The sequence below is a fragment of the Mastigoproctus giganteus genome, chromosome 4 (genome assembly GCF_048544385.1).
Source record: "Mastigoproctus giganteus isolate SK-2022 chromosome 4, ASM4854438v1, whole genome shotgun sequence".
Taxonomy (NCBI): Eukaryota; Metazoa; Arthropoda; class Arachnida; order Uropygi; family Thelyphonidae; genus Mastigoproctus; species Mastigoproctus giganteus.
Window position 1 is genome coordinate 244322792 of NC_143578.1, and position 23712 is coordinate 244346503.

The following is a 23712-nucleotide window of genomic DNA, read 5'->3' on the forward strand; positions in this document are numbered from 1 at the left end:
TTTTAATTGAGACGGGAATTTACCAGATTGAACGGAAAGATTGTAAATATACTTCAGTGGTGTTAGAATTGAGTTAAGGACCTTTTTCAGCAGAGCAGGAGATATTTCATCAAAGCCAGGGGCTCCCTTTTCTTTTAATTGATGTCCTGCTTCTAACATCTCTTTATCTGAGAGCAGAGCGAGGAAAAAGGAGCTCCTCATTGAGTGCTTGACAGATTCTCTCGTTGCATTATCTCTAGAGTCAACTTTGTCTTTAAAAAGGTTATTCACGCTTGAGATAAAGTGATTACGGAATGCTGCGGCTTTTTCCTGGTCATCTGAAATGAGTACCTCGTTCTCAACTACATCTCCAACGTAGCTCTTTGATTTCGTTTTTCTTCCAGGTAGTAGCTTGTCCAAGACTGTCCACTTTTCCTTGCTTGTAATGATGCCTTTAAGTTGGGAACTATAATATTTCCTTTTCTCCGACCTAATACTGTCGGTGACTTTGTTTCTGTACGTTGTGTATTTGTTTGACATAAATGGGCATAATTTCCATCTTGGCCTAGTGGTCTTTTTATTCCCTGGGATCCTAACCTAACTTTTTTTTTTTTTTTTTTTTTGGCTGATGCTGAATAAGCTTGCTTTCTTGCATCATATGCCTCTACTAATGCTAATACAACAACTTATTCTGACGTAACTTCTGATACTCAGTAGGAGGTGCTCATGGTGTCTGATTTCTCCAATATTTTTTTTGGATGATAATTTGGCAGATTATATGCATTCGTAGTCATTTATGTGTATACACTGGTGTTCAAAGAAACTGCATCACCTCTTAAAATTGTAATTGTCATCCTAATAATGTAAGTATATGGCAATATTTCTTACAGATTGCATCAGATAAGATTGACACGTGTATGTGATGACGTAATGTTGCATCAGCTGTTACTTTCAGCTATATAAGCATGCTCTGCAAGAGTTGCAGTCATTCCTTGCTTGTGTCAGGATGGCGAGTTACGTGCAGTTGACGCCACGAAGAAAGAGTGCTATTGTTGCTTTACGTAAGGAAGGATGTTCTTCCTGTTATATTATTATTATTAGCCATATAGTGCAAGGAAGCACGAGGCTTATGCTGCATCAGCCAAAAATAATTCCCAAGTTACCTTGAGAGAGAGAGAGAGAGAGAGAGAGAGAGAGAGAGAGAGAGAGAGAGAGAGAGAGAAAAGAATCACCAAGAAAGAGAATGATCATATCCAGCTTAGGCACACACCCAGGATGATATATTGGTTGTACCAAGCCCATACTCACCAAAGGTGAGTCATTGTTATTTTTTGGTTATTAGGAGCATTATCAACTAAGGCCATATTGCTCTGGGGATATGCAGTGGTCATTCCTTGACCTTTCCACAACCTCCGTATTTGGTGGTCGCGGGCTTGAGCCCCGGTCTAATCAAGAAGCGTGTGCTATGCACTGCTGCTCCTACCCACGGAGGCGCCCCAAATGTGAGTCTCTGGTGCTTATAGAGTGTCTTGTAATCAGTCGACGCTGTGTAGATTTCTTTCCAAACTCAAGAATACTGGTTCTGCTGATAGGAAAAAAGGAACCAGATGCAAACGAGTCTCTATGCCAAAACAGGACTGCGTTTTGAAGCGCTCATGCCTTAAAAACCATAAAGCTTCTTCGTCTGAGCTGAAAAGAGAATGGGAAGAACATACAGGAGTGGTAGCAAGTGCAGTAACAGTCAGAAGACGCCTCTTCAAAAATGGACTTGTCGTCCTAAGAAGCCCCTCCTCACACAAAAAATGAAAAAGGCTCGATTAATTTGGTGTAAGGAGCATGTTAAATGGAGCCCCGAGCACTGGGAGTTAGTGATTTTCTCAGATGAGAAGAAATTTAACCTGCATGGTTCTAATGGAAGACAAATGATTCACGTAAATGGTGAAGAATACCATCCAGACTGTATGGTGCTACAGTGAAATTCCCTACCAGCCAAATGATATGGGGATGCATTTTGTATTGCAGAGTAAGTCACCTGCAGTTTATAAAAGGTTCCGTAAATGCTAATGAATACCTGGTTATATTGGAAGGCAAATTGCTTCCAACCATTAGAGACCATTGCATCTGCATTTTTCAGGATGACTCTACTCCTTGTCATCGGGCGGGGAAAAAGTGCAAGTAGGCACTTCTGTAGTTACTTTAGCTTCATTTCTGCATTATATGTTGGACAGCAATGTGTTTACATTTGTTACAGGTGAAAAAATGATTGGAAGAAGGGTCCATTACAACTGTTAGCTGGCCAGGAAACAGCCCAGACCTGAATCCTATAGGGAACTGTTGGCATTGTGTGGAATCTACAGTTGCCAGAAAGAAACCAAAGACCCTTTGCGAACGTCATAATTCATGTTTGGAACCACGAACTATCAGTTGATTATCTTCTGAAATTGATCTTGTCAGTGTCTCAACGGTGTGCTGCTGTCATCAGGGCCAGAGGCAGTTGAATTAAATATTAGTTTGCACCTGACGAACTTTTCATTTTGTTTCCATTTAAAATGATAAACTGAAACAAATTGTGGGCTTCTTATAACATTTTAGTCATAATTGTCGTGTTTACCAAAACTGTTATATGTCGTGTTTACCAAAACTGTCAAATGCTCAGTTTGGAATATTTTGAGAGCACCTGTCAAATATTACTTAGCTTTACCTTAACTATTAATAAATATCTTTTGTTTATATTTCTATTTGCGATGCTAGTCACTCTTTCTTGGTGATTTCCTTCTACTTTTCTCTATCTCTCTCAGGGTAACTAGGGAATTTTTTTTTTTGCTGGTGCAGCATAAGCCTCAGGCTTCCTTGCACCATATAGCTAATAATAATAATAATTTAACATACCATCACGAAAAAGGGTTAGAAATGTGAAATTCCTAGGTGATGCACTTTCTTTGAACACCAGTGTATATGCTATATTACTGAAAAAATAAAAAAATAAAAAAAAATAATGCAAATACAAGGAGTCCTGCAGTTATAAACTTAATTTTTTGCTACCTTTTTTTTTTTTTTTTTTTTTGTAAGGTACATTCACACATGCATAATGTGTCTGCTTCACCATGTCAGTGATTTGGCGGTATGGTAAATACTAAAAAAAAAAAGAAAAGTTCTTGGTTCACACTTATGAAAGGAATGCTTTTTTGCAGAGCTCATTTTTTTTATCAATTTACTAAAAATATAAATCATGAATCATTGCTATTTTCTTACTATATTAATTAGAGCAGAAACATGAAATGGATGTTATCTTTAAAATCCAGGAGGAAATAATAATGTAAATGTTGCTTTTGTTTATTTTGTTAACTTGCAGAAGATATGTGAAATATGTGTTGCATTTAAATTTTTATTAAAAATCCAGGAAGGAAATAAGTAAAACATTTCAAAACGTTGAGTGAATATTACGTTGTGAGATATGTGAAGTATTATTTATTTATTTATTATTTTTTGACTAATTAGTAATTAATTGGTAACAAGATATTTACTTTTCACTTCCATTAATCATAAAAAAAAAAGAAAAACATTCAGTTCATTTAAGAAATATAAAATCAAATATGCCTATATGTAATGCACTGCATATGTTATCTGACTTGTTTTAATTGCTTTTATTGAAGAATAAGTGCAATTTTATTAAATTGCACTTATTCTCATTACAGAAAATGCAGTTTTTTTTTTATGCATGATATTTTTAGGTAAACCTGAAGATTGTGCATTTGCTTTGAATTGTGATTTGAATTTGTGTTGAATTCTAGATATTCAGAATGCCTAATGTAATGAGTGGTCAGATCCATCCATGCGACCACAAAATACAGAACCATTCTTGTATTCTATACCTTATAAACTCCTATGTGGCTATCCCAGAGTATAAGTAGAATTTTTTTTTTTTTTTTTTTTTTTGATAATGTATTCTGATTTTCAATACTGAGAATCTTGTCATATTTTAATCATGGTGTTGATGTCAAATAATTTTATAACAACTGTAAAATTTAGTCAAGCCTTACACTGCATTATAATTTCAGCTCTGCATTCCTTGTTGTATTCTGCACAGAACTGAATTTGACATCTTTCTTTTTTCAGAGCAACATGGATCCTAGCCATTATTATGATGATCTTCCTACTGCATCTCATGTTCTGCGTGCTGACTACCACTACTTAATGGCTGAAATGAGTGGGTCCTTTTATTTTTCTGCCTTTCTTGTAAGCAAGATGATTTATCATTTTTAATTAATATGTATGTGATATGATTTTTATTATGTTTCCTTTTTTCAGAAGCCCAAAATTTTGATGTTATCAGATTTGGTACTTACAGGACAGCTTGTAAGCTAAGGTTCATCCAGAAGAAGACTAGCTGTAAGTATCAAGTCTTTAAATTATTCTAAATGTCTTGAGAAAAATTTCTTAACTTTTTCAGAATGTGAAATATTGTTTATAAAATTCTGATATACTGCTTATAATGTCTGTCCATTGTTTCCTGAAATAAAAATTTTGTAAACACTTAAGTTGTTATTAGTGTAGCCATCTGTACATGTTAATGTGGGTCTATACTGGCATGTTGGGTTACCAGATAGGGAATACCACCTTTGCCTTTTGCATCTCCATTGATGATATATCCTCTCAAACTTCAACTCCTCTGTTATTGCTATCTCCATGTAATTCTTGAATTACGTGTAATTTGTAGGATTGAAATGTGTCTTTTTTAACAGTCTAGTTTCAGGCCCATAATTAATTTCTGTTATTTGAGACTTCTCAGACATACCGGGTGGTTATAAAATAAGTTTTCCTATTCAGGAGACCCTAGTGTCAAAATGGTTAGAGATAGCACTGTGAAAATTGGTGGGTATGTCATTTAGGGTATGGGGAAGTGATTTGTAGAAGAAGAAAAAAAGAGTTCAAATTTCCGCAACCAGGGGAGAAATTGCCACTGTAAACATGAGATGGAATACTTGACTAAGGAATAGATTTTAATATCAGAACTTAAATCTACAGATATTGTTCTATGTGCTTTCCTTCACTTGAGATGACATTCTGAAAACGGAGGACTGCGTGCGACACAGTTTCCCGTAGCATCTTATTGGGGATGTTGGCTACATGCTGTTTAATGCTTGCTTTCAAATCAACAAGTGTCTTTATGCCACCACGGTTTGTTTGTTTGCTATTTGGTTTTTAGGAGCATTAGCAACTAAGGCCATATTTCTCCGGAATATGCGGTGGTTATTCCCTGACCTTTCCGCATCCTTGGTATTTGGTGGTGATGGGCTCGAACCCCGGTCTAATCGAGAAGCGTGTGCTACGCACTGCTGCTCCTTCCCACCTGGCTACGGAGGCATCTGCCACAACGGTAAACTCTCCCCATAGCCAGAAATCACAGGGATTGAGACGGGGGCTGGCCAGAACTGCTGAAAGTCTCTAGAAATGATCTGATCATTTCCGTATGTTGAACGGAGCAGTTCTTTCACTTGTTGACCAATGTGGGGAGAGGCACCATCTTGCATGAACACTACAGTCTCCAAGCATTGCCTTTCTTGCAGAGCAGGAATAATGTGATCTCTTAGAAGAGCGCAGTACCATGCACTAGTTACTGAGCCATGAGATGTAGACTCTTCAAAGAAAAATGGTCTGATTATAAACTCTGCTGTGAATCCACACCATACTGTAATGTATGGACTTTGTAATGGTCTTAGATGGACGAGAAGTTCCCCATATTTGCAGTTTTGTGCATTTAGAGCCCCACGAAGAGTGAAATGTGCCTCATCAGACCACAAGATCATTCGACCCCATGTATTGTCAAGTTCCATATGAGCTAGAAATCGTAGAGCAAAGTCTATCCATTGTTGCTGATCACAAGACTTCTTGCACTACATGAATCTTGTATGGGAACCAGCGTAAAATTATTTGAAGCACTTTACATACAACAGACCAAGGAAGGTTCAAATTTCTTGACACACCTCTGGCTGGCACTACCGACTGGTAGTGTTTCACATTCTGACCATTGCAACCGCCACTTCATCCACTACCTCCATTCCAGGATGTGGTCGTCTCCTGCCTGGAATTACACCTAGTAATGCTGCATTAGCGTTACTATTATCCTGGTAGAACAGTTTTACTAAAAGAGCATGTTCCTTTTTTGTAAGAGCCATTATGGTTATTGACGGTGGTGTTGGCCTTTCTGCTTTTATCTAACAGGATGTCATTTGCGTAAGCAGCATGTCTTGAAGTAAATGACAACTTTTACAAATGTGCAGTGCCGTTTCCCCCTGGTGGTGGAAATTTAAACTAATTTTTTTTCTTCTACAAATCGCTTCCCCATACCCTAAAATACCTACCAATTTTAACAGCGGTAACTTGAATCGTTTTGATACTAGGATCTCCCGAATAGGGAACCTTATTTGATAACCACCTGGTACATGTACAAAACAACCCCAGGGGCTCACATCTGGTGAGTATGCGCTTGGCACACCCAGGGTCCTAAGCTGGATATCATCATTCTTTTCTTTCTTGGTGATTCCCTTCTAATTCTGACTCTCTCTCTCAGAGTAATTCAGGTATTTGTTTTTTTTGGCTGGTGCAGCATAAGCCTCAGGCTTATTTGCACCATATAGCTAATAATAATAATAACAACCCACTCACACCTCTAGATAACATCTGATTCATAATACTTCCTTAAAATATGAATTCCCAACTCTTTTGGTTGGTTTGGCTTCTGGGGATAGAGACAGAGGTAAAAATGGAAATTACAAAATGAAATTTTCATTAATAAAATATCTTATTTTTAATTCTCTGTCACTTATACCTGAAATGGAACAAATAGTAGTAGTAGTAGTAGTGGCATGTGATGCAAGAAAGCAAGTGTATGAGCTTATGCAGCATCAGTCAAAAAAAAAAAAAAAAAAATCACACCATTCCCTCCAAATGCCTCTCCAGTTCCTCCTTAAATTTATTCAACCTATCAACCTCCACAACGACAGATGGAAGTTTGTTCCAGCAATTAACCACCCGCTGGCTAAAGGCAAATTTCTGCACATCTATTCTACTTCTGTCCTTTCTTAATTTGAATTATGCCCCCTTAGGTTCATAATCTGAACAAGTGGAAGGATTGCATCAGAATTCAGCCTGCTCAACCCATTCAAGGCCTTATACACCTCAATCAGATTACCGTGCAGGTGCCTAGTCTCCAGCCACTGCAATTTGCAGAACTTAAGCCTCTCTTGGTAAGAGGATCCCATTATTCCCCTCACCAATCTTGTTGCCCTTCTCTGTACACACTCAAGCCAATCTACATCCTTCCTAAAATGAAGCCTCCAGATCTGCACACAGTACTCAAGGCGTGGCCTGACCATTGCCTTATACAGAGGGACAATCACCTCCTTCTCCCTGCTAGCAAAATTCCTATATATCATTGACAAAACCCCATGACCTGCCCTGGCAGCCTGTCTACATTGCTCAGAAAACTTCATATCTGACTGCACAATTACTCCCAGGTCTTTTTCATTTTCTACCACCAAAGTGTAGTACCACACAGTTGGTACTTTTCTGTAGGATTACTTCTACCCATATGCAGTACTTTGCATTTGTCAAGATTAAACTTCAGTTGCCACTTCTTAGCCCATCTGCCCAAATTATCTGGATCCTGTTGCAGTAGCACACTGCCATTACTGTCATTAACAACCCTGCCAACCTTTGTATCATCTGCAAACTTCGACACTAAGCCTGATATACCTTTATCAATAAATATAAATATACAAAACAACAATGGACCCAACACCGAACCCTGTGGGACTCCACTAATAACATTAGTCCACGAAGAGCAGCACCCATTGATTACCACCCTCTGTCTTCTCCCACTTAACCATCCTTTTATCCATTGTAGCAACTTACCCTTAATACCATTCTGCTCCAATTTGTACAATAGTCTTCCATGCGCAACAGTGTCAAAAGCTTTCCTGAAATCCAAGTATATGATATCAAAATTATTTTTTTGCATCCAGTTCCTTTGTAACCACATCATAATATCCTATCAAATTTGTTAGACAAGACTTTCCCTTAACAAACCCATGCTGTGTCTGAATTTTTGCTGCAGTCTTGTCTAGATGATCCTGCAATGCATCTTTAACCAGTGACTGTATTTTTTTACCCGGAACAGAAGTTAACTAACTGGTCTGTAATTACTCGTGTCACCCTTTGATCCCCCTTTGTGAATTGGGGATACATTTTCACATCTCCAGTCCTTGGGAACCTTCTCTGAGTCCAAGGATGCTCTCATAATTATGGCTAAGTGTTTTCTTAGTTGCTTTGCCGCCTCCTTTAATATAACTGGATAGATCCCATCCACCCCAGGTGCTTTTCTTATGTTTAACTTCAACAATTTCTCCTCCACTCTGCTCTCAGTTATTACAAAATCATTAAGTATCCTGCTACAATTTGATAACCTTCTGCCATTTTCAAACCTTAATAATTCCTCATGTGTGAATGTAGATGCAAAATACTCATTCAGTTTGTTTGCTATCTGAGCAGTAGTAGTAGTAGTGGCACGTGATGCGAGAAAGCAAGTGTATGAGCTAATGCAGCATCAGCCAAAAAAAAAAAAAAAAAATCGCACCATTCCCTCCAAATGCCTTTTCAGTTCCTCCTTAAATTTATTCAACCTATCAACTTCCACAACGAAAGATGGAAGTTTGTTCCAGCAATTAACCACCTGCTGGCTAAAGGCAAATTTCCGCACATCTATTCTACATCTGTCTTTTCTTAATTTGAATTTATGCCCCCTTAGGTTCGTAATCTGAATAAGTGGAAGGATCCCAGCAGAATTCAGCGTGCTCAACCCATTCCAGGCCTTAAACACCTCAATCAGATCACCGTGCAGGTGCCTAGTCTCCAGCCACTGCAATTTGCAGCAGTTAAGCCTCTCTTGGTAAGAGGATCCCTTGATTTCCCCTCATCAATCTTGTTGCCCTTCTCTGTACACACTCAAGAAAATCTACATCCTTCCTAAAATGAGGTGTCCAGACCTGTACGCAGTACTCAAGGCGTGGCCTGACCATTACCTTATACAGAGGGACAATCACCTCCTTTTCCCTGCTAGCGAAATTCCTATATATCATTGACAAAACCCCATGACCTGCCCTGGCCGCCTGTCTGCATTGCTCAGAAAACTTCATATCTGACTGCACAATTACTCCCAGGTCTTTTTCATTTTCTACCACCTTAAGTGTAGTACTACACAGTTGGTACGTTTCTCTGGGGTTACTTCTACCCATATGCAGTACTTTGCATTTGTCAAGGTTAAACTTCAGTCCAAGCAGGATCATCAACAGTCGAACCATTGATGTCAAGTGGACCAATCAGATTCATCCCCTTCCTTTTAGAGTTTATATAAGTAAAGAAATCCTTGCTGTTTTTCTTAGCATCTTTTTCCAAGGATTTCTCGTAATCTGCCTTCATCTACCTAACCTCCTTTGTGACCTGATTACAGACTAGCTTATATCTGCCATAGGCTTCTGAGTCGTTTGATAATTTATATGCATCCCATGCATTTTTCTTCTCTGTTATGAGTCTCATTTGAACAATATACACTTGCACAGCAAGTGTATATTGTTCAATACACTTGCACAACATATGTGAGAAACATTTTTACTGAATTGAAGATAATGTTCTTTAATTATGATTTGCTAAACTCAGTTACAAAATAACAAACAAAAATAAATGAGAGAAACTAATAATAATAATCCCATAAGGAGAAAAATTCATAATAATAATAAATATTGTTTTTATCATATTTCTTATAATTTTCAAACTCGCTCATCCCCCAATTGAGGCACAAAAGCACATGAAAAGCTGTGATTTTTTGAGCTGTTTGTGTTTAGCTAAGGAAACCAAAGCTCTCTGTCAATATTAGACATCTCTCACAAGCATCTTGCAGATGCCATGTAAGTATGACAGTTGAATACAATGAATGTATGAGTAAATGCTGTTACTTACCTGATGTCTGTTAAATGGCAAACAAAAATTGATTTCTTATAATTTATGTGTTTAAACAAAAACAGAAAATACTATATAATTATTTAGAGAATATTGGTAGGTATATGGGAGGATATACACTGAAAGGACAGAATTCTTGGGATACCTGGTTCCTGGGCAATGCGGCACTGTAACCCCTCTTGCTATTGGAATAACTGACTGTTTGGCAGGTATATAGGTACACTGCATTCACATAAATGGCAATTCGATGTCATTATGGATAAACGTCGTGAGTTAACTGACTTTGAAAGAGGGATGATAGTGGGTGCCCAATGCATGGGTCACTATCACGGAGGTGGCACAGAAATTGCACTATCCGTGTTTGACAGTATCATGAGTGATCGGGAATACGCCATTTCCGGAATAACATCTCATTATGGACAGTTCTGTGGGCAGAGAAAGGTGGCGGATGAACGTGGCTGTCTGCCTCACATTGTTTCAGCCAAATGGAGACTGACAGTGGCACAAATTGCTGCTGGCCAACTTCAATGAGAGAGGTGCCAGAAATGTCTCTACCAAGAACATCAGGTGATCATTAGCTGCAATAGGTTATGGGAGCTGCTGACCTACCAGAGTCTCAATTCTAATTAGCATTAGTAGAGGCATATGATGCAAGAAAGCAAGCTTATGCAGCATTAGCCAAAAAAAAACTGCTCCCATTTCACCCCTACGTTCGTTTCAAATACACCTGTCCAGCTCAGCCTTAAATTTATTTAGGCTATCAATTTCCACAACAAAGGATGGAAGTCTGTTCCACCAACCAACTACCCGCTGGCTAAAGGCAAACTTCCGCACATCTATCCTACATCTGTCTTTCCTCAAATTAAATTTATGCCCTCTCAGGTGATTATACAGAGCAAGAGGAAGAATCCCATCAGCATTGAGCATGCTCAAACCATTCGAGGCTTTATACACCTCAATCAGATCACCTCGCAGGTGCCTAGTCTCCAGACACTGTAATTTGCAAAACTTAAGCCTTTCTTTGTAAGAGAAACACTTTGTTCCATTCACTAATCTTGTTGCCCTTCTCTGTATTCGTTCCAACAGCTCTACATCCTTCTTAAAATGAGGCCTCCGGACCTGTATACAGTACTCAAGGTGTGGCCTGACCATTGCCTTATAAAAGGGGATATCACCTCCTTATCCCTGCTAGAAAAATTCCTGTATATCATTGACAAGACACCATGAGCTACTCTTTCAGACTATCTGCACTGCTCAGAAAACTTCATATCTGCCTGCACAATTACTCCCAGGTCCTTTTTGTTCTCTACCACTGTCAGTGTAGTACCACAGAGTTGATATGTTACTCTGGGGTTACTGCTTCCCATATGTAGTACTTTACATTTGTCAATATTAAACTTCATTTGCCACCTCTCAACCCATCTGCTCAACTTTTCTAGATCCTGTTGCAGCGGCGTACTGTCATTAGTGTCCTGCCAACCTTTGTATCGTCTGCAAACTTGGCCATTAAGCTTGATATACCATCATCAGTATCATTTATAAATACAGAAAACAACAATGGACCCAACACTGAACCCTGAGGGACTCCACTAATAACATTAGTCCACGATGAGCAGTGTCCATTGATTACCACTCTCTGTCTTCTCCCACTTAACCATCCCTTTATACATAGCAGCAATTTTACTCCAATGCCACACTACTCCAATTTGTTCAGCAGTCTTCCATGTGCAACAGTATCAAAAGCCTTTCTAAGATCCAAATATATGATATCAAAGTTATTTCCTGCATCCAGTTCCTTTGTGATCACATCATAGTATCCAATCAAATCGGTCGGGCAAGACTTTCCCTTAAATTTTTACACTAGTTTTCCTCTAGCTATTAGAAAAGAAAACCTTTCTCTGTGGCAATCCTTTCTAAGAAGCAATCAAAAAGGAATACCAAGAAATATTATACGGAAAAAAATTAACTGGGGAGACATTGCTCTTGAGAATAACAAAAGAGTGAAAATCATGAAATGGATTGATAAAAGACCAGTAATATTGCTAACAACATGGAAAACTCATCATTGTAAAATTATTGAGACAGGAAAGAACAATAGAAAGGGAGAAAAAATCAAGAAACCCGATGTTATTATCAGCTACAATCAAGCAAAGAAGGGAGTGGATATATCTGATCAAATATCATCATATTATAGTAGCCTGCATAAAACTGTAAAATGGTATAAAAAAAGCTGCAATGGAGATCATCTTTGGTACCATGCTAGTCAATGCATGGGTGGTACAGAGTAAATTTGGGACTAATAATCATCTATCCATCCTTCAATTCCGAGAAAGTATAATATACAGTTTATTGAATAGCGAGACTACTATAAAAGTAACAAAGGCACCTGGCAGAATTTATACTTTTTGTAAAATGAGAGGTCAAGCAAGGAAAGTTAGGAAACGTTGCAGGAGTGTTACAAGAAAATTTCTGAAAAGAAAGAAGGAAAGAAAGAAGCAGACCGGAAGGCAAAAAAAGTTAAAACATTTTGTCAAGATTGTGAAAATCAACCCGCTTTGTGTCTAGAATGCTTCAACATAATTCACTTTAAACAAAAATAATTATATTTGAAATAAAAACTGTCAACTATTGGTTCCTTTTTCTATTCCAACTACTATGATTTTATATACCCCACAAAAACCTCAATAAATAAAAAGTATTGATTCTGTACTGATACCTGGTAGATAAATATATATGGAGGACTGGTGAATCCAATAAAATTTAGAGAATATTGGTAGGTATAGCATTAGCATTAGTAGAGGCATTTGATGCAAGAAAGCAAGCTTATGCAGCATCAGCCAAAAAAAAAAAAAAAAAACCCCACTTCCACTTCACCCCTCTGTTCGTTCAAAATACCTGTCCAGCTGAGCCTTAAACTTATTTAGGCTATCAACCTCCACCACAAGGGATGGAAGTCTGTTCCACCAACCAACCACCCGCTGGCTAAAGGCAAATTTCCGCACGTCTATCCTACATCTGTCTTTCCTCAGTTTGAATTTATGCCCTCTCAGGTGATTTTTCTGAGCTAGAGGAAGAATCCCATCAGCATTGAGCATGCTTAAACCATTCAAGGCTTTATACACCTCTATCAGATCACCTCGGATATGGGAGGATATACACTGAAAGGACAGAATTCATGGGATACCTGGTTCCTGGGCAATGCGTTAGTCACTTCCATCTTATTTTTTATAAAACTGAATGTAAGACTCGTAGCACGAGACACCCGTGGGTCGCAACGTCTGATGATAATTGGCTGCAGCGATCCACCAGTGGATCGCTTTGCCTAGTGGACATTAGAGCAGCGATCCAACTTTGGGTCGTCCCAGCATGAATGGGTTAAATAAAATGAGAAATAGAAATAATGAACATATTTATTGCAAAAAATGCACACATACAGTTATATTTAATATTATATAATTAAATTTTTATAGTTTACAAACTTTACATATGCAGATAAAAATAAGAAAATTAGAAAAGATAATTGTTACAAATAAATAGTAATAAGCAAAAAAATTTAATGAGTTGATGAGTTTGCTTATTTTGACGCAATAAATCCAGTCTTGGCTGAATATTGGATAGTGTGGGTCTCGTGGCAATTTCCATGTCATTTCGTCAAGAACAGTATTTCATTTTGATTACAACTAATGTTGAAAATAGTTAACTAAGATAAATCATTAGTTTATCTTAGTTAATTATAATGAATGATTATTGAAATTGTGTTTGTGTAATCATTCTTTCTGATGTTTATTTTTGTAATAAACTAAACAAAAATAGAGTGAAAGGTTGTAGTGTATAATAATTTAATAAATATTTAATTTACTCACATTTATCAATGTTTGCTGCAACCCCCAGAATCTTTTTCCCAACTCCCGGAGAGGTTGCAACTCACAGTTTTAGAACTGCTGATCTAAATGATGATCATTTATCTGACACTTTTTGTTAGTTCTTTAATTATTGTGTAGTAAATAGTAGTTTTTAAAAATTGAAATGTGTAGTGTTTGATACTAAATTATTGTATTTGGTATCACCTAATTGTTTTTTTCATTTTTTATATCAAGTAATAATAATAGTTTATTATTTTTACTTTGCATCAGGTATTATCTATAGATTCCAGCCAAAATTTCAGTTTGTGCCGATGGTTTATGAGTATTAATCTGTACTAAGCATTGACAAAAATTTTTAGTATATAGCTGATTAAAACACTAAGGTTTCTGCCTGTATTGAAGCTGGCAGGGTGTCACCACCCCTGATGATGACGAACATGGTGGTTTGGAATCCAACAAGCTCCCCAATTTCTTTTTCATTTCTGAAAAAAAAAATTGGGTTTTTTTGAATTCTATTTGCAGTATTCCATTGCTTCACCTTTTCCTAATGAATTGTAATACTTATTAAATGCATTTTTAATATTTCTTATGAAAAATTCAGACATTTAAAAATGTTATGTTTTTTACATTTATTTTTAACACAGCAAAATTTACATTAATTGTATTAAAAAAATAATATTATAAAGTATAAAAGTGGAATTGTTAGTCACTTCCATCTTATTTTTTATAAAATTATTAGGTGCAAGAAAATTCAAACAATGGATGTGCCTGTATTATTATTATGTTTTGTCAAATAAATAAATAATTATAACTGAGATAAATCATTTTATGACTGATGTACTATATAATAATGATAATTGAGAAATTAAACCACTTTATGTGATAATTAAGCATAAAACAAAGAGCACATCTGTAGTAGTAGCAGCAAATATTCAATGAGAAATATTTGATTATGCCGAAATTGAAAAATAGCAGCAGTAAGTGGAAGACAAATATAGTAACATTATTGAGCATCTCATCAGTCAGCACATTTTACTTAATAAGCCTGCAAAAATAGCATAAGCATAACACCAATAACTTCCAAAACTACTGAAGTAAAATTTCAGAGTATGCCATACGTTGAAGTGGATGGTGTGCTCTCTGAAATGTTTCTGTGTGCCCTAGTTGTAGTCTGCCATTATGTGAGGGATTGTGAGCTGTCTGTTTTCCCTAGGCATGTTGCCAAGTGGCATTCACCTTGACTGTCAACCAGTGATCTCTCTGGGTAGTTTGTCTTGCTTTAGACCATTTCCACATCACATTCATTACCAGTTGCCCTTGAACAGCTGATAATGCCTGCAGTTGCTGAGAATGCTAGCTTCAGTTCTGGCTTCTGTCTTCCTAGTGCTGCAAATCATTTGTCATTCAAACTCCATCAGGCCCTTCCTTTCTCCAGGCATGGCTTTGTACTGATGTACTGGCAGGCATTACCTGTTCCGTCACTCTGCATGTTGCAGTGACTGGTTGGGTAAGGTTTCCTGTGGAATGTGGGCATGTGTGGACAGACAGGTGTGGTCATAATGTTTTGGCTTGAGTGTATGAAATATGTTACAATCTTTGCATTAATTTTAAAAGCGCTTTATATTTTTCTTGGAAGATAGCATACAATAATTTTTATGTTAAATATTTTATAGTTTTTAATAATAATAATAGCAACAACAATAATGCAATAAAATATAGTACAGTTTTATTCATTAAAGCAAAACAATGATTAAGCACTGTTAAGGAAAATTATGGTATAAAAAATTACAAGATACAATATGTTCAGAGAACAAAATAATACAAACTCCCAAAAGGAAAAAATATACAGATGGTGGGGTGGGGGATACAAATAATTAGTTCCACCATTACGAGGGAAATAACAAAAATAAAATAAAAATAAAAAAGAAATGACAAATAAATACAAATCCATAAATTGATAAATTACATCTTATACCAGTGGTTTCTTGTTTTGAAATCAAATCAAAGTCTAATATATTATTATTATTGTTGCTCTTACATTATTTCTCCCTGATTGGGGGATTCCACTCTGTGACGGGTACTGCTACGAAGTACACAGGGTGGTTGTAATGTCTGGTGTTACTGTTGGTCGAGGAAATCTCTGACTATCCTACAGGTGTTCAGGATTGCAACTTTCTGGAGTTCCTTGTAGGTGTTCTCTGGGAGACCTATTGCTGCTATGTAGAGTCTTTGGTACAATACCGGTGGTTGACATGAAGATCGGGATGGTTGATACTTCTTGCATATGCCACATCTCCTTGACCTCGTCTCAGGTTAATGTACTTCCTAATTTTTTCCTCATGGGTTTTCTGGACATTGCTAGTGTTGGGCACCGCTATGTCAATCAGGTAGGTAGCCTTTTCCATCTTGTCCACAAGGGTTATGTCCGATCTGTTGTGCGGAATGGTCTTATTCATTATTATGGCACGGTCCCAGTACAGCTTGTGGGTTTGGGTCTCTAGTACTGCCTGGGGTTCGTACTTGTAGTATGGTACACTTTCTTTGGCCTCCGTAGCCGAGTGGGCAGGAGCGGGAGTGCAGTAGCACATGCTCTTTGAGTAGATCGGGGTTCAAGCCCCTGACTGTTGAATACGGTCGATCTGCCAACCCGCACTGGACCAGTGTGGCAGATTACGGTCCATTTCCCTCCGCATGAATTATTGAGGAGGCTTCCATCCTGCAGTGGACTGATAATGGCTGCACTTTACTTTTTTTTTTTTTTTTTTTTTTACTTTGGTCAACTGGTATTTCTTTGCTAGCTTCTGATGTATTATCCTGGCTACCTGGTCATGTCTATGAGTGTACTCAGTCTGGGTGATCACCTTACACCCCGCAGTGATGTGTTGGATCGTTTCTGGCACCAGGTGGCATCGTCGACATGTGTCATCTTTCATTCTGGGCTTCTTTGCGATGTATTTTATATAGTTTTTGGTGTCGATTACCTGGTCTTTGATGACCAGCATGAATCCTTCAGTCTCGGAGAAGAGCATCCTGCTCGTGAGCCATGCATTGGAAGCAATGTTATTGATGTGATCTTGGGGGGGGGGGGGTCATTATAGTGTCTGCCATGGAGTGTCTTTGTCCATCTTTCTAACTTCCATCTGGGCGGGAGAGGGGGGGGTTCCTCGCTTAGGTTGAGTGGGGTATACCACATCTATCTTCCTTATGGCGTGGTGCTGTGTTGTTCTCGAAGTAATCCTTCAGGTTAACTATCACTGTTTTCTGTTAAGTTTATCAGGCCCCTTCCTCCCTCTTTCCGAGCTATTGTTAGTCTCTCCACTGCTGATTTCGGGTGGTGTTGGCAGCTCTTGGTCATCATTGCCCTTGTCTTTCGCATGATACCTTCTAGCTTGGTGTTAGTCCAATCTATGACCCCAAAGAAGTATGTTAGTACTGGAGCTGCATAGGTGTTTATGGCTTTAACTGTGTTCCCTCCGTTCAGTTTTGCTTTCAGTAGGCTTCTGAGTCTCTGATGATATTTTTTGGTCAGGCACTTCTTGATTTCCTTGTGCTCTACCTGCTGAGCCTGCATCATACCTAGGTATTTGTAGGTCTCTCCTTCTGTCATAACTTCGATCTCTTTAACAGTCAGCAGCTGGTAGTTTCAGCCAACTAATTTTCCCTGGTGCAGTGTGTGGGTCTTGCATTTTTCTAGACCAAATTCCATCCTAATGTCTTTGCCGAATTTTTCGGTTAGCCGGAGTAGTTGCTGGAGTTGATTCTCGGTTGCTGCGTAGATTTCATCCATGAAATCATCCTTGATGTCATCCATGTACATCAGGTGGGTGAGGGTGTATAGGTTCTTTCTTCCTTCTTTACTTGCTGCCATTAAGCATGGTGGATATTACAGATTGAGTGCTAGACAGAACCACAGTGGGCTCAGAGCATCTCCCTGAAAGATTCCTCTTCTAATGGGGATTGGCCTGGTTGTGATATTCTCGACCTTAATGGTGGGTCTCCATTTCGCCATTGTTGCTCCTAGGAAGTTTGTCACTATCGGATTGACCTTGTAGGTCTTCAGGGTCTCTATTAGCCAGCTATGATGGATGGAGTCGAAGGCCTTACGGTAATCAATGTAGGCCATGTATAGGTTGCAGTGCTTCTTGTAGGTTTCCACCATAACTGCGGCATCTATGGTTAATTGCTCCTTTCATCCTTTGCTCCTCCGCTTGCATGCTTTCTGCTGTTCAGACATTATGTTCTGACTCTCTAAGTGGTCTGATATCTTCTTGGTTATGCAGCTGTTCAGGATCTTGTACATCGTTGGGAGGCAGGTGATTGGCCTGTATTTTGCCGGGTTTCTTGTATCTTCGTCTTTAGGCTTCAGATATGTGATTCCTTCAGCGAGAAACTTTGGGATTGTCTCTGGGTGTGTTATCATTCGAGTGAACTGCTCTGCTAGGTGCTTGTGTGTGCAGGTGAGCTTGTTATACCAGTAGTTGTGGATGTTATCAATTCCTGGGGTTCACCAATTGTGGGTGTTTCTGATTTTACTTCTTCTCGAATCTCCCACTCTCTCATCTATTGTATGTCCTTGGTTTTCTTCTGTTCTACTTCTATCCAGGGTGCTCTGCTGTTATGTCTTATTTCACTGCCCCAGATATTTCCCCAGAACTCCTCGATCATCTTCTTCTCAGGTGGTCTATTTCCTGCTTTCTCATCTTCACTCAGTTTCCTGTAGAAGGCTCTTTGATCCTCATCAAAGATTCGGTTGTTTATTTTCCTCTGGGAGCTCTCTTTGTATCGGTGTGGTCTCTTGCCGAGTGTGAGGTGGTTCTGCTTCAGTGTATCCAAGTATTCTCCTATTCTCTGATTTCTGGTCTTATGTTTGCTGTGGATGCTGTATCTCTTAAGGATGCTCTTCACCATTCCAATATCTCCTGGCACATAATAGCCTTAGATGCGAATGCACCAATAAAATCATAATCTAATCACCTTTCCAATCAATTTCTTACTTCTATTACCCTTGGTACTGGGTCAACTAGCCTATCTTGACTCTTAATTCTTCTATCTTCTGCTGAAGTCCTTTTTCTCAAGCTGGTGGTTCCTTCTGTTTTCAGTTCTTCTGCTGCTGATCTCTCGTTTCTTTTTCATTAATCTTAGTAGCTGCTGTGGCAGCACAGTATATGGCTGTGTGGATAGCTTCCAGCGTTGCACCATTATTGCCAAAGTAATGTGCCTTTATTTGCCGATTGAGGTGGTCTGTTACTCTCCACAGGATTTTATTTGGCATCTGCTTAGGTATCACATGGGCTCTTGTTGGTTCCATTTCTTCGAATTCTGTTAGGGCCTTCCACTCGTCTTCTATTCTGGATATCATGACTTTGTCTCTTTCAACTTCAGCTACTCTGGGTTGTATTTTTTCCATGGTATGCTGTTCCTCCTCTGGTTCCATAATGACCATATTCTTTGTGCTTTGTAGTTGATTGCTGACATCCTGCTTGAATTTTTCCAAGATGGCAGGAGCTATTAGGTTCTTTGTGATGATGGTTCTTCTTTGGTCTGCTAATCGCTGTTCAGTGACCTGTATATCCGGGTATCGTTCCAACCTGTACATTGTCATATCGGTGTCTAGCCTGGTTATTTCATAGTATGCTCGCATGATGTATATATTCATTTCAATGCTCCACTTCATGCGCTGGCATTTTCTTCCTTCCTGTGGTCACTAGCACAGTTGCGCAGGAAGCACTTCCGGTAGGTGGGGCTGGATGGTCTTGCCCTTCTCTTGTGGTATCCTTACAGGGGACAGTGCCACTGTCTTGCTCTGGAGACTGTCCAACTTTTCGACCCAACCCCTCTGCCTAAGGAATGAACGCGAGTGACTTTATCCTGCGCCACACTCGATCCAATATGAATAATATTTCTCTGCGACATCATCAATCTATGGAGGTGGACTTGTTTAGCTTCGGCTTATGTCTAGTGGTTTATTTTATTTTTTTTAGTTCTCGCGAGTGACACCAGGTGGCACCACTATCTCCCTGAGCCGCCACTCTGACATCAGGGAAGGTAAGTCCAATGGGGTGACTTTCGTGATGTTTTTTTTTAATCATTTAATATTATTATTATATCGGTCTCCCACCGTAATAGGGCCGCGTTCACTTCCACCAATGTTGGATTCGAGCCCGGGTCCATCAGGCTGGTAGTCCAGTGTCTTAACCACTGGGCCGTCATGCCCCCTTTATTATTATTATTATTCTCCTCCTCCTCCCTGATTGGGGCTTTGACCTCGTGACGGGTATTGCTACCAAGTAGTACACAGGGTGGTTGTTGTTATGTCTGATGTTACTGTTGGTCGAGGAACTCTCTAACAATCCTACAGGTGTTCAGGATTGCGTCTTTCTGGAATTCCCTGTAGGTGTTGACTGGGAGACCTATTGCTGCTAGGCTGTTATGTAGGGTCTTTGGCACCATACCTGTGGTTGACACGATGATCGGGATGGTTGTTACTTGTTGCATATGCCACATCTCTTTAATCTCCTGTCTTAGGTTCATGTACTTCCTGATTTTTTCCCCATGGGTTTTCTGCAGGTTGCCAGTGTTGGGTACCACTATGTCAATCACATAGGTAGCCTTTTCCTTCTTGTCCACAAGGGTTATGTCCGGTCTGTTGTGCGGGATTATCCTATCCGTTATTAAGGCGAGTTCCGAGTACAGCTTATGGGTTGGGGTCTCTAGTACTGCCTGGGGTTTGTACTTGTAGTACGGTACACTTTCTTTGACCAACTGGTATTTCCTTGCTAGCTTCTTATGTATTATCCCGGCTACCTGGTCGTGTCTATGAGTGTACTCAGTCTGGGAGATCACCTTGCATCCTACGGTGATGTGTTGGATCTTTTCTGAGGCCAGGTGGTATCGATGACATGTGTCATCTAACACTCCGGGCTCCTTGGCAATGTATTTTCTATAGTTCCTGGTGTTGATTACCTGGTCTTGGATGGCGAGCATGAATTCCTCAGTCTCGGAGAAGATCGTCCCGCTCGTGAGCCATGCATTGGAAGCAATATTATCGATGTGATCTTGGGGGTGGTCATTGTAGTGTCTGCCCTGGAGTATCTTCTCTGCCTATCTTTCTAGCTTTGTTTGTACCTCCTGGTTGTGGGGGGGACTCCTCCCTTAAGTTGAGTGGAGTATTCGCTTGTCTATCTTCCTTATGGCCTGGTGGAGTGCTGCTGTGTGTTTCTGGAAGTAATCCTTCAGGTTAACTATCATGGGTTGCTCAGTGAGGTTAACTATCGCTGTCTTCTGTCGCTCAATTAGGTCTATCAGGCCCCTTCCTACTCCTTCCTGGGCAGTTGGCAGTCTCTCCACGGCAGATCTCTGGTGGTCTTGGCAGCTCTTGGTGGGGATTGTCCTTGTCTTTCTCGTGATATCCTCCAGCTCGGTGTTAGTCCAATCTATCACCCCAAAGGAGTATGTTGGCACTGCTACTGCATAGGTGTTTATGGCTTTAACTGTGTTCCCTCCATTCACCTTTGCTTTCAGCAGGCTTCTGAGTCTCTGAACTTATTTTTCGGTTAGGCAGGCCTTAATTTCCTTGTGTTGTAACTGCTGAGCCTGCATCATCCCCAAGTATTTGTAAGCCTCTCCCTATGCCATGGCTTCGATCTCTTTACCACTCTGCAGCTGGTAGTTTCAGTTGACTAATTTTCCCTGACACAATCAGTGGGTCTTGCATTTGTCTGGACCAAATTCCATCCTAATATCATTGCGGAATTCTTCGGTGATCTGGAGTAGTTGCTGAAGGTGCTTCTCGGTTCCCGCGTAGAGCTTGATGTCATCCATATATCAGGCTGCCGTAGCCTATTGGTCAGGTGCATGGGTGTATAAGTACATGTGCCTTTAGTGACCGGGGTTCAAGCCCGTGACTGCTGAATACGGTGCTGTTTCTTGTATTCTGTCTATCTTGTGAACTCCTCTGACTGTTTGGTCGTCCCGGAGTATAAATATTAAATTAAATTTAATTTAATTTAATTAATATACATGAGGTGGGTGAGGGTGTACAGGTTCTTCCTTCCTTCTTTGAGGTTATATCTGTACTTGCTACAGTTGAGCATGGTAGATAGTGGGTTAAGTGCTAGACAGAACCACAACAATCTCAGGGCATCTCCCTGAAAGATTCCTCTCCTGATGTGGATTGGCCTGGTTGTGATGTTTTCGACCTTAATGGTGGTACTCCACTTCGCCATCATTTCTCCTCAGAAGTTTGTCACTATTGGATTGACTTTGTAGATTTTCAGCACCTCTATTAGCCAGCTATGAGGCATGGAGTCGAAGGCCTTGCGGTAATCGTTGTAGGCTGTGCACATGTTGCACCGCTTCTTGTATGCTTGCCCTATAACTGCAGCATCTATGGTTAATTGCTCCTTGCATCCTTTGCTCATCTGCTTGCATATTTTCTGCTGTTCGGCCATTATGTTCTGGCTCTCCAAGTGGTCTGATATCTTCCTGGTTATGCAGCTGGTCAGGATCTTGTACATTGATGGGAGGCAAGTGATTGGCCTCTATTTCGCTGGGTTTTTTGTATCTTCGTTTTTAGGCTTCAGAAATGTGATTCCTTGAGTTAGAAATTTCAGGATTGTCTCTGGGTTCCTTATCATTCTGATGAACTGCTCTGCCAGGAGCTTGTGTGTGCAAGTGAGCTTCTTGTACCAGTAGTTGTGGATGTTATCTATTCCTGGAGTTCACCAGTTGTGAGCGTTCTTGATCGTCTGTTTTACTTCATCCCAAATCTCCCTCTCATTTCTTGTAAGTCCTTGGTTTTCTTGCGTTCTACTTCTATACAGGTGGCTCGGCTGTTATGCGTTACTTCCCTGCTCCATACGTTTCCCCAGAAATCCTCGATTGTCTTCTTCTCAGGTGGTCCGTTCTTTTGTTTCCCGTCTTCTCCGAGATTCCTGTAGAAGCCTCTTTGGTCCTCATCAAAGATTCGGTTGTTTATTTTCCTCTGGTAGCTCTCTTTGTATCTGCATAGTCTCTTGCTGAGTGCAAGGAGATTCTGCTTCAATGTGTCCAAGTAGTCTCCTATTCTCTTATTTTTTTTATCTCATGTTTGCTGTGGACGCAGTCTCTCTTGAGGATGCTATTCACTTTTCCAATTAATTTCTTACTCCTATTGCCCCGTTGGTACTGGGTCAATTGGCCTATCTTGACTCTTAATTCTTCTATCTTCTGCTGAAGTCTTCTTTCCCAAGCTGGTGGTTCCTTCTGTTTTTGGTTCTGCTGCTGCTGGTCTCTCGCTTCTCTTCCATTAATCCTTGTGGCTGCTATCACAGCACAATACACGGCTGTGTGGATGGCCTCCAGTGTTGCACCATTGCTGTTGAGGTAATGTGGTATTAAGTGCCGATTCAGGTGGTCTGTGTCTCTCCACAAGGTTCTATTCGGTCTCCACAAGGTTCTATTTGGTATCACGTGAGTCTTTGTGGGGTCCATTCCTTCGAATTCTTTTAGGGCCTTCTTCCACTTGTCCTCTATTCTGGATATCACAACCTTGTCTGTTTCTACTTCAGCTGCTACGGGTTGTATTTCCTCTTGCTCTTCTTCCTCTGGTTCGGTGGTGGTATGTTCTTCCTCCTCTGGTTCCTTATTCTTTATCCTTTGTAGTTGATCGCTCATGTCCTGCTTGATTTTTTCCAAGATTGCAGGGGCTATTAGGTTCTTCATGACGATGGTCCTTCTCTGATTCGGTATTAGCTGTTCAGTGACCCGAATATCTGGGAATCATTCTAGCCACTTGGTATGTAGTCTCGCCCTGTAAGTTGTCATATCGGTCTCCAGCTTCATTATTTCGTAGTATACTTGAATGATGTACGTATTC

General features: G+C 39.7%; 1 protein-coding gene across 1 annotated transcript in view; it reads left to right on the forward strand.

Annotated features, from left to right (window-relative positions):
• The window catches only part of LOC150087585 (dystrobrevin beta-like), a 152181-nt gene that overhangs the window by 12430 nt on the left and 116039 nt on the right, over window positions 1-23712 (forward strand). The window contains exons 2-3 of the mRNA XM_090372149.1: window positions 4096-4186; window positions 4288-4368. Coding sequence (XP_090228275.1) covers window positions 4102-4186; window positions 4288-4368 — 166 coding nt within the window. The 5' untranslated portion in view covers window positions 4096-4101. The remainder of the gene's footprint in view (window positions 1-4095; window positions 4187-4287; window positions 4369-23712) is intronic.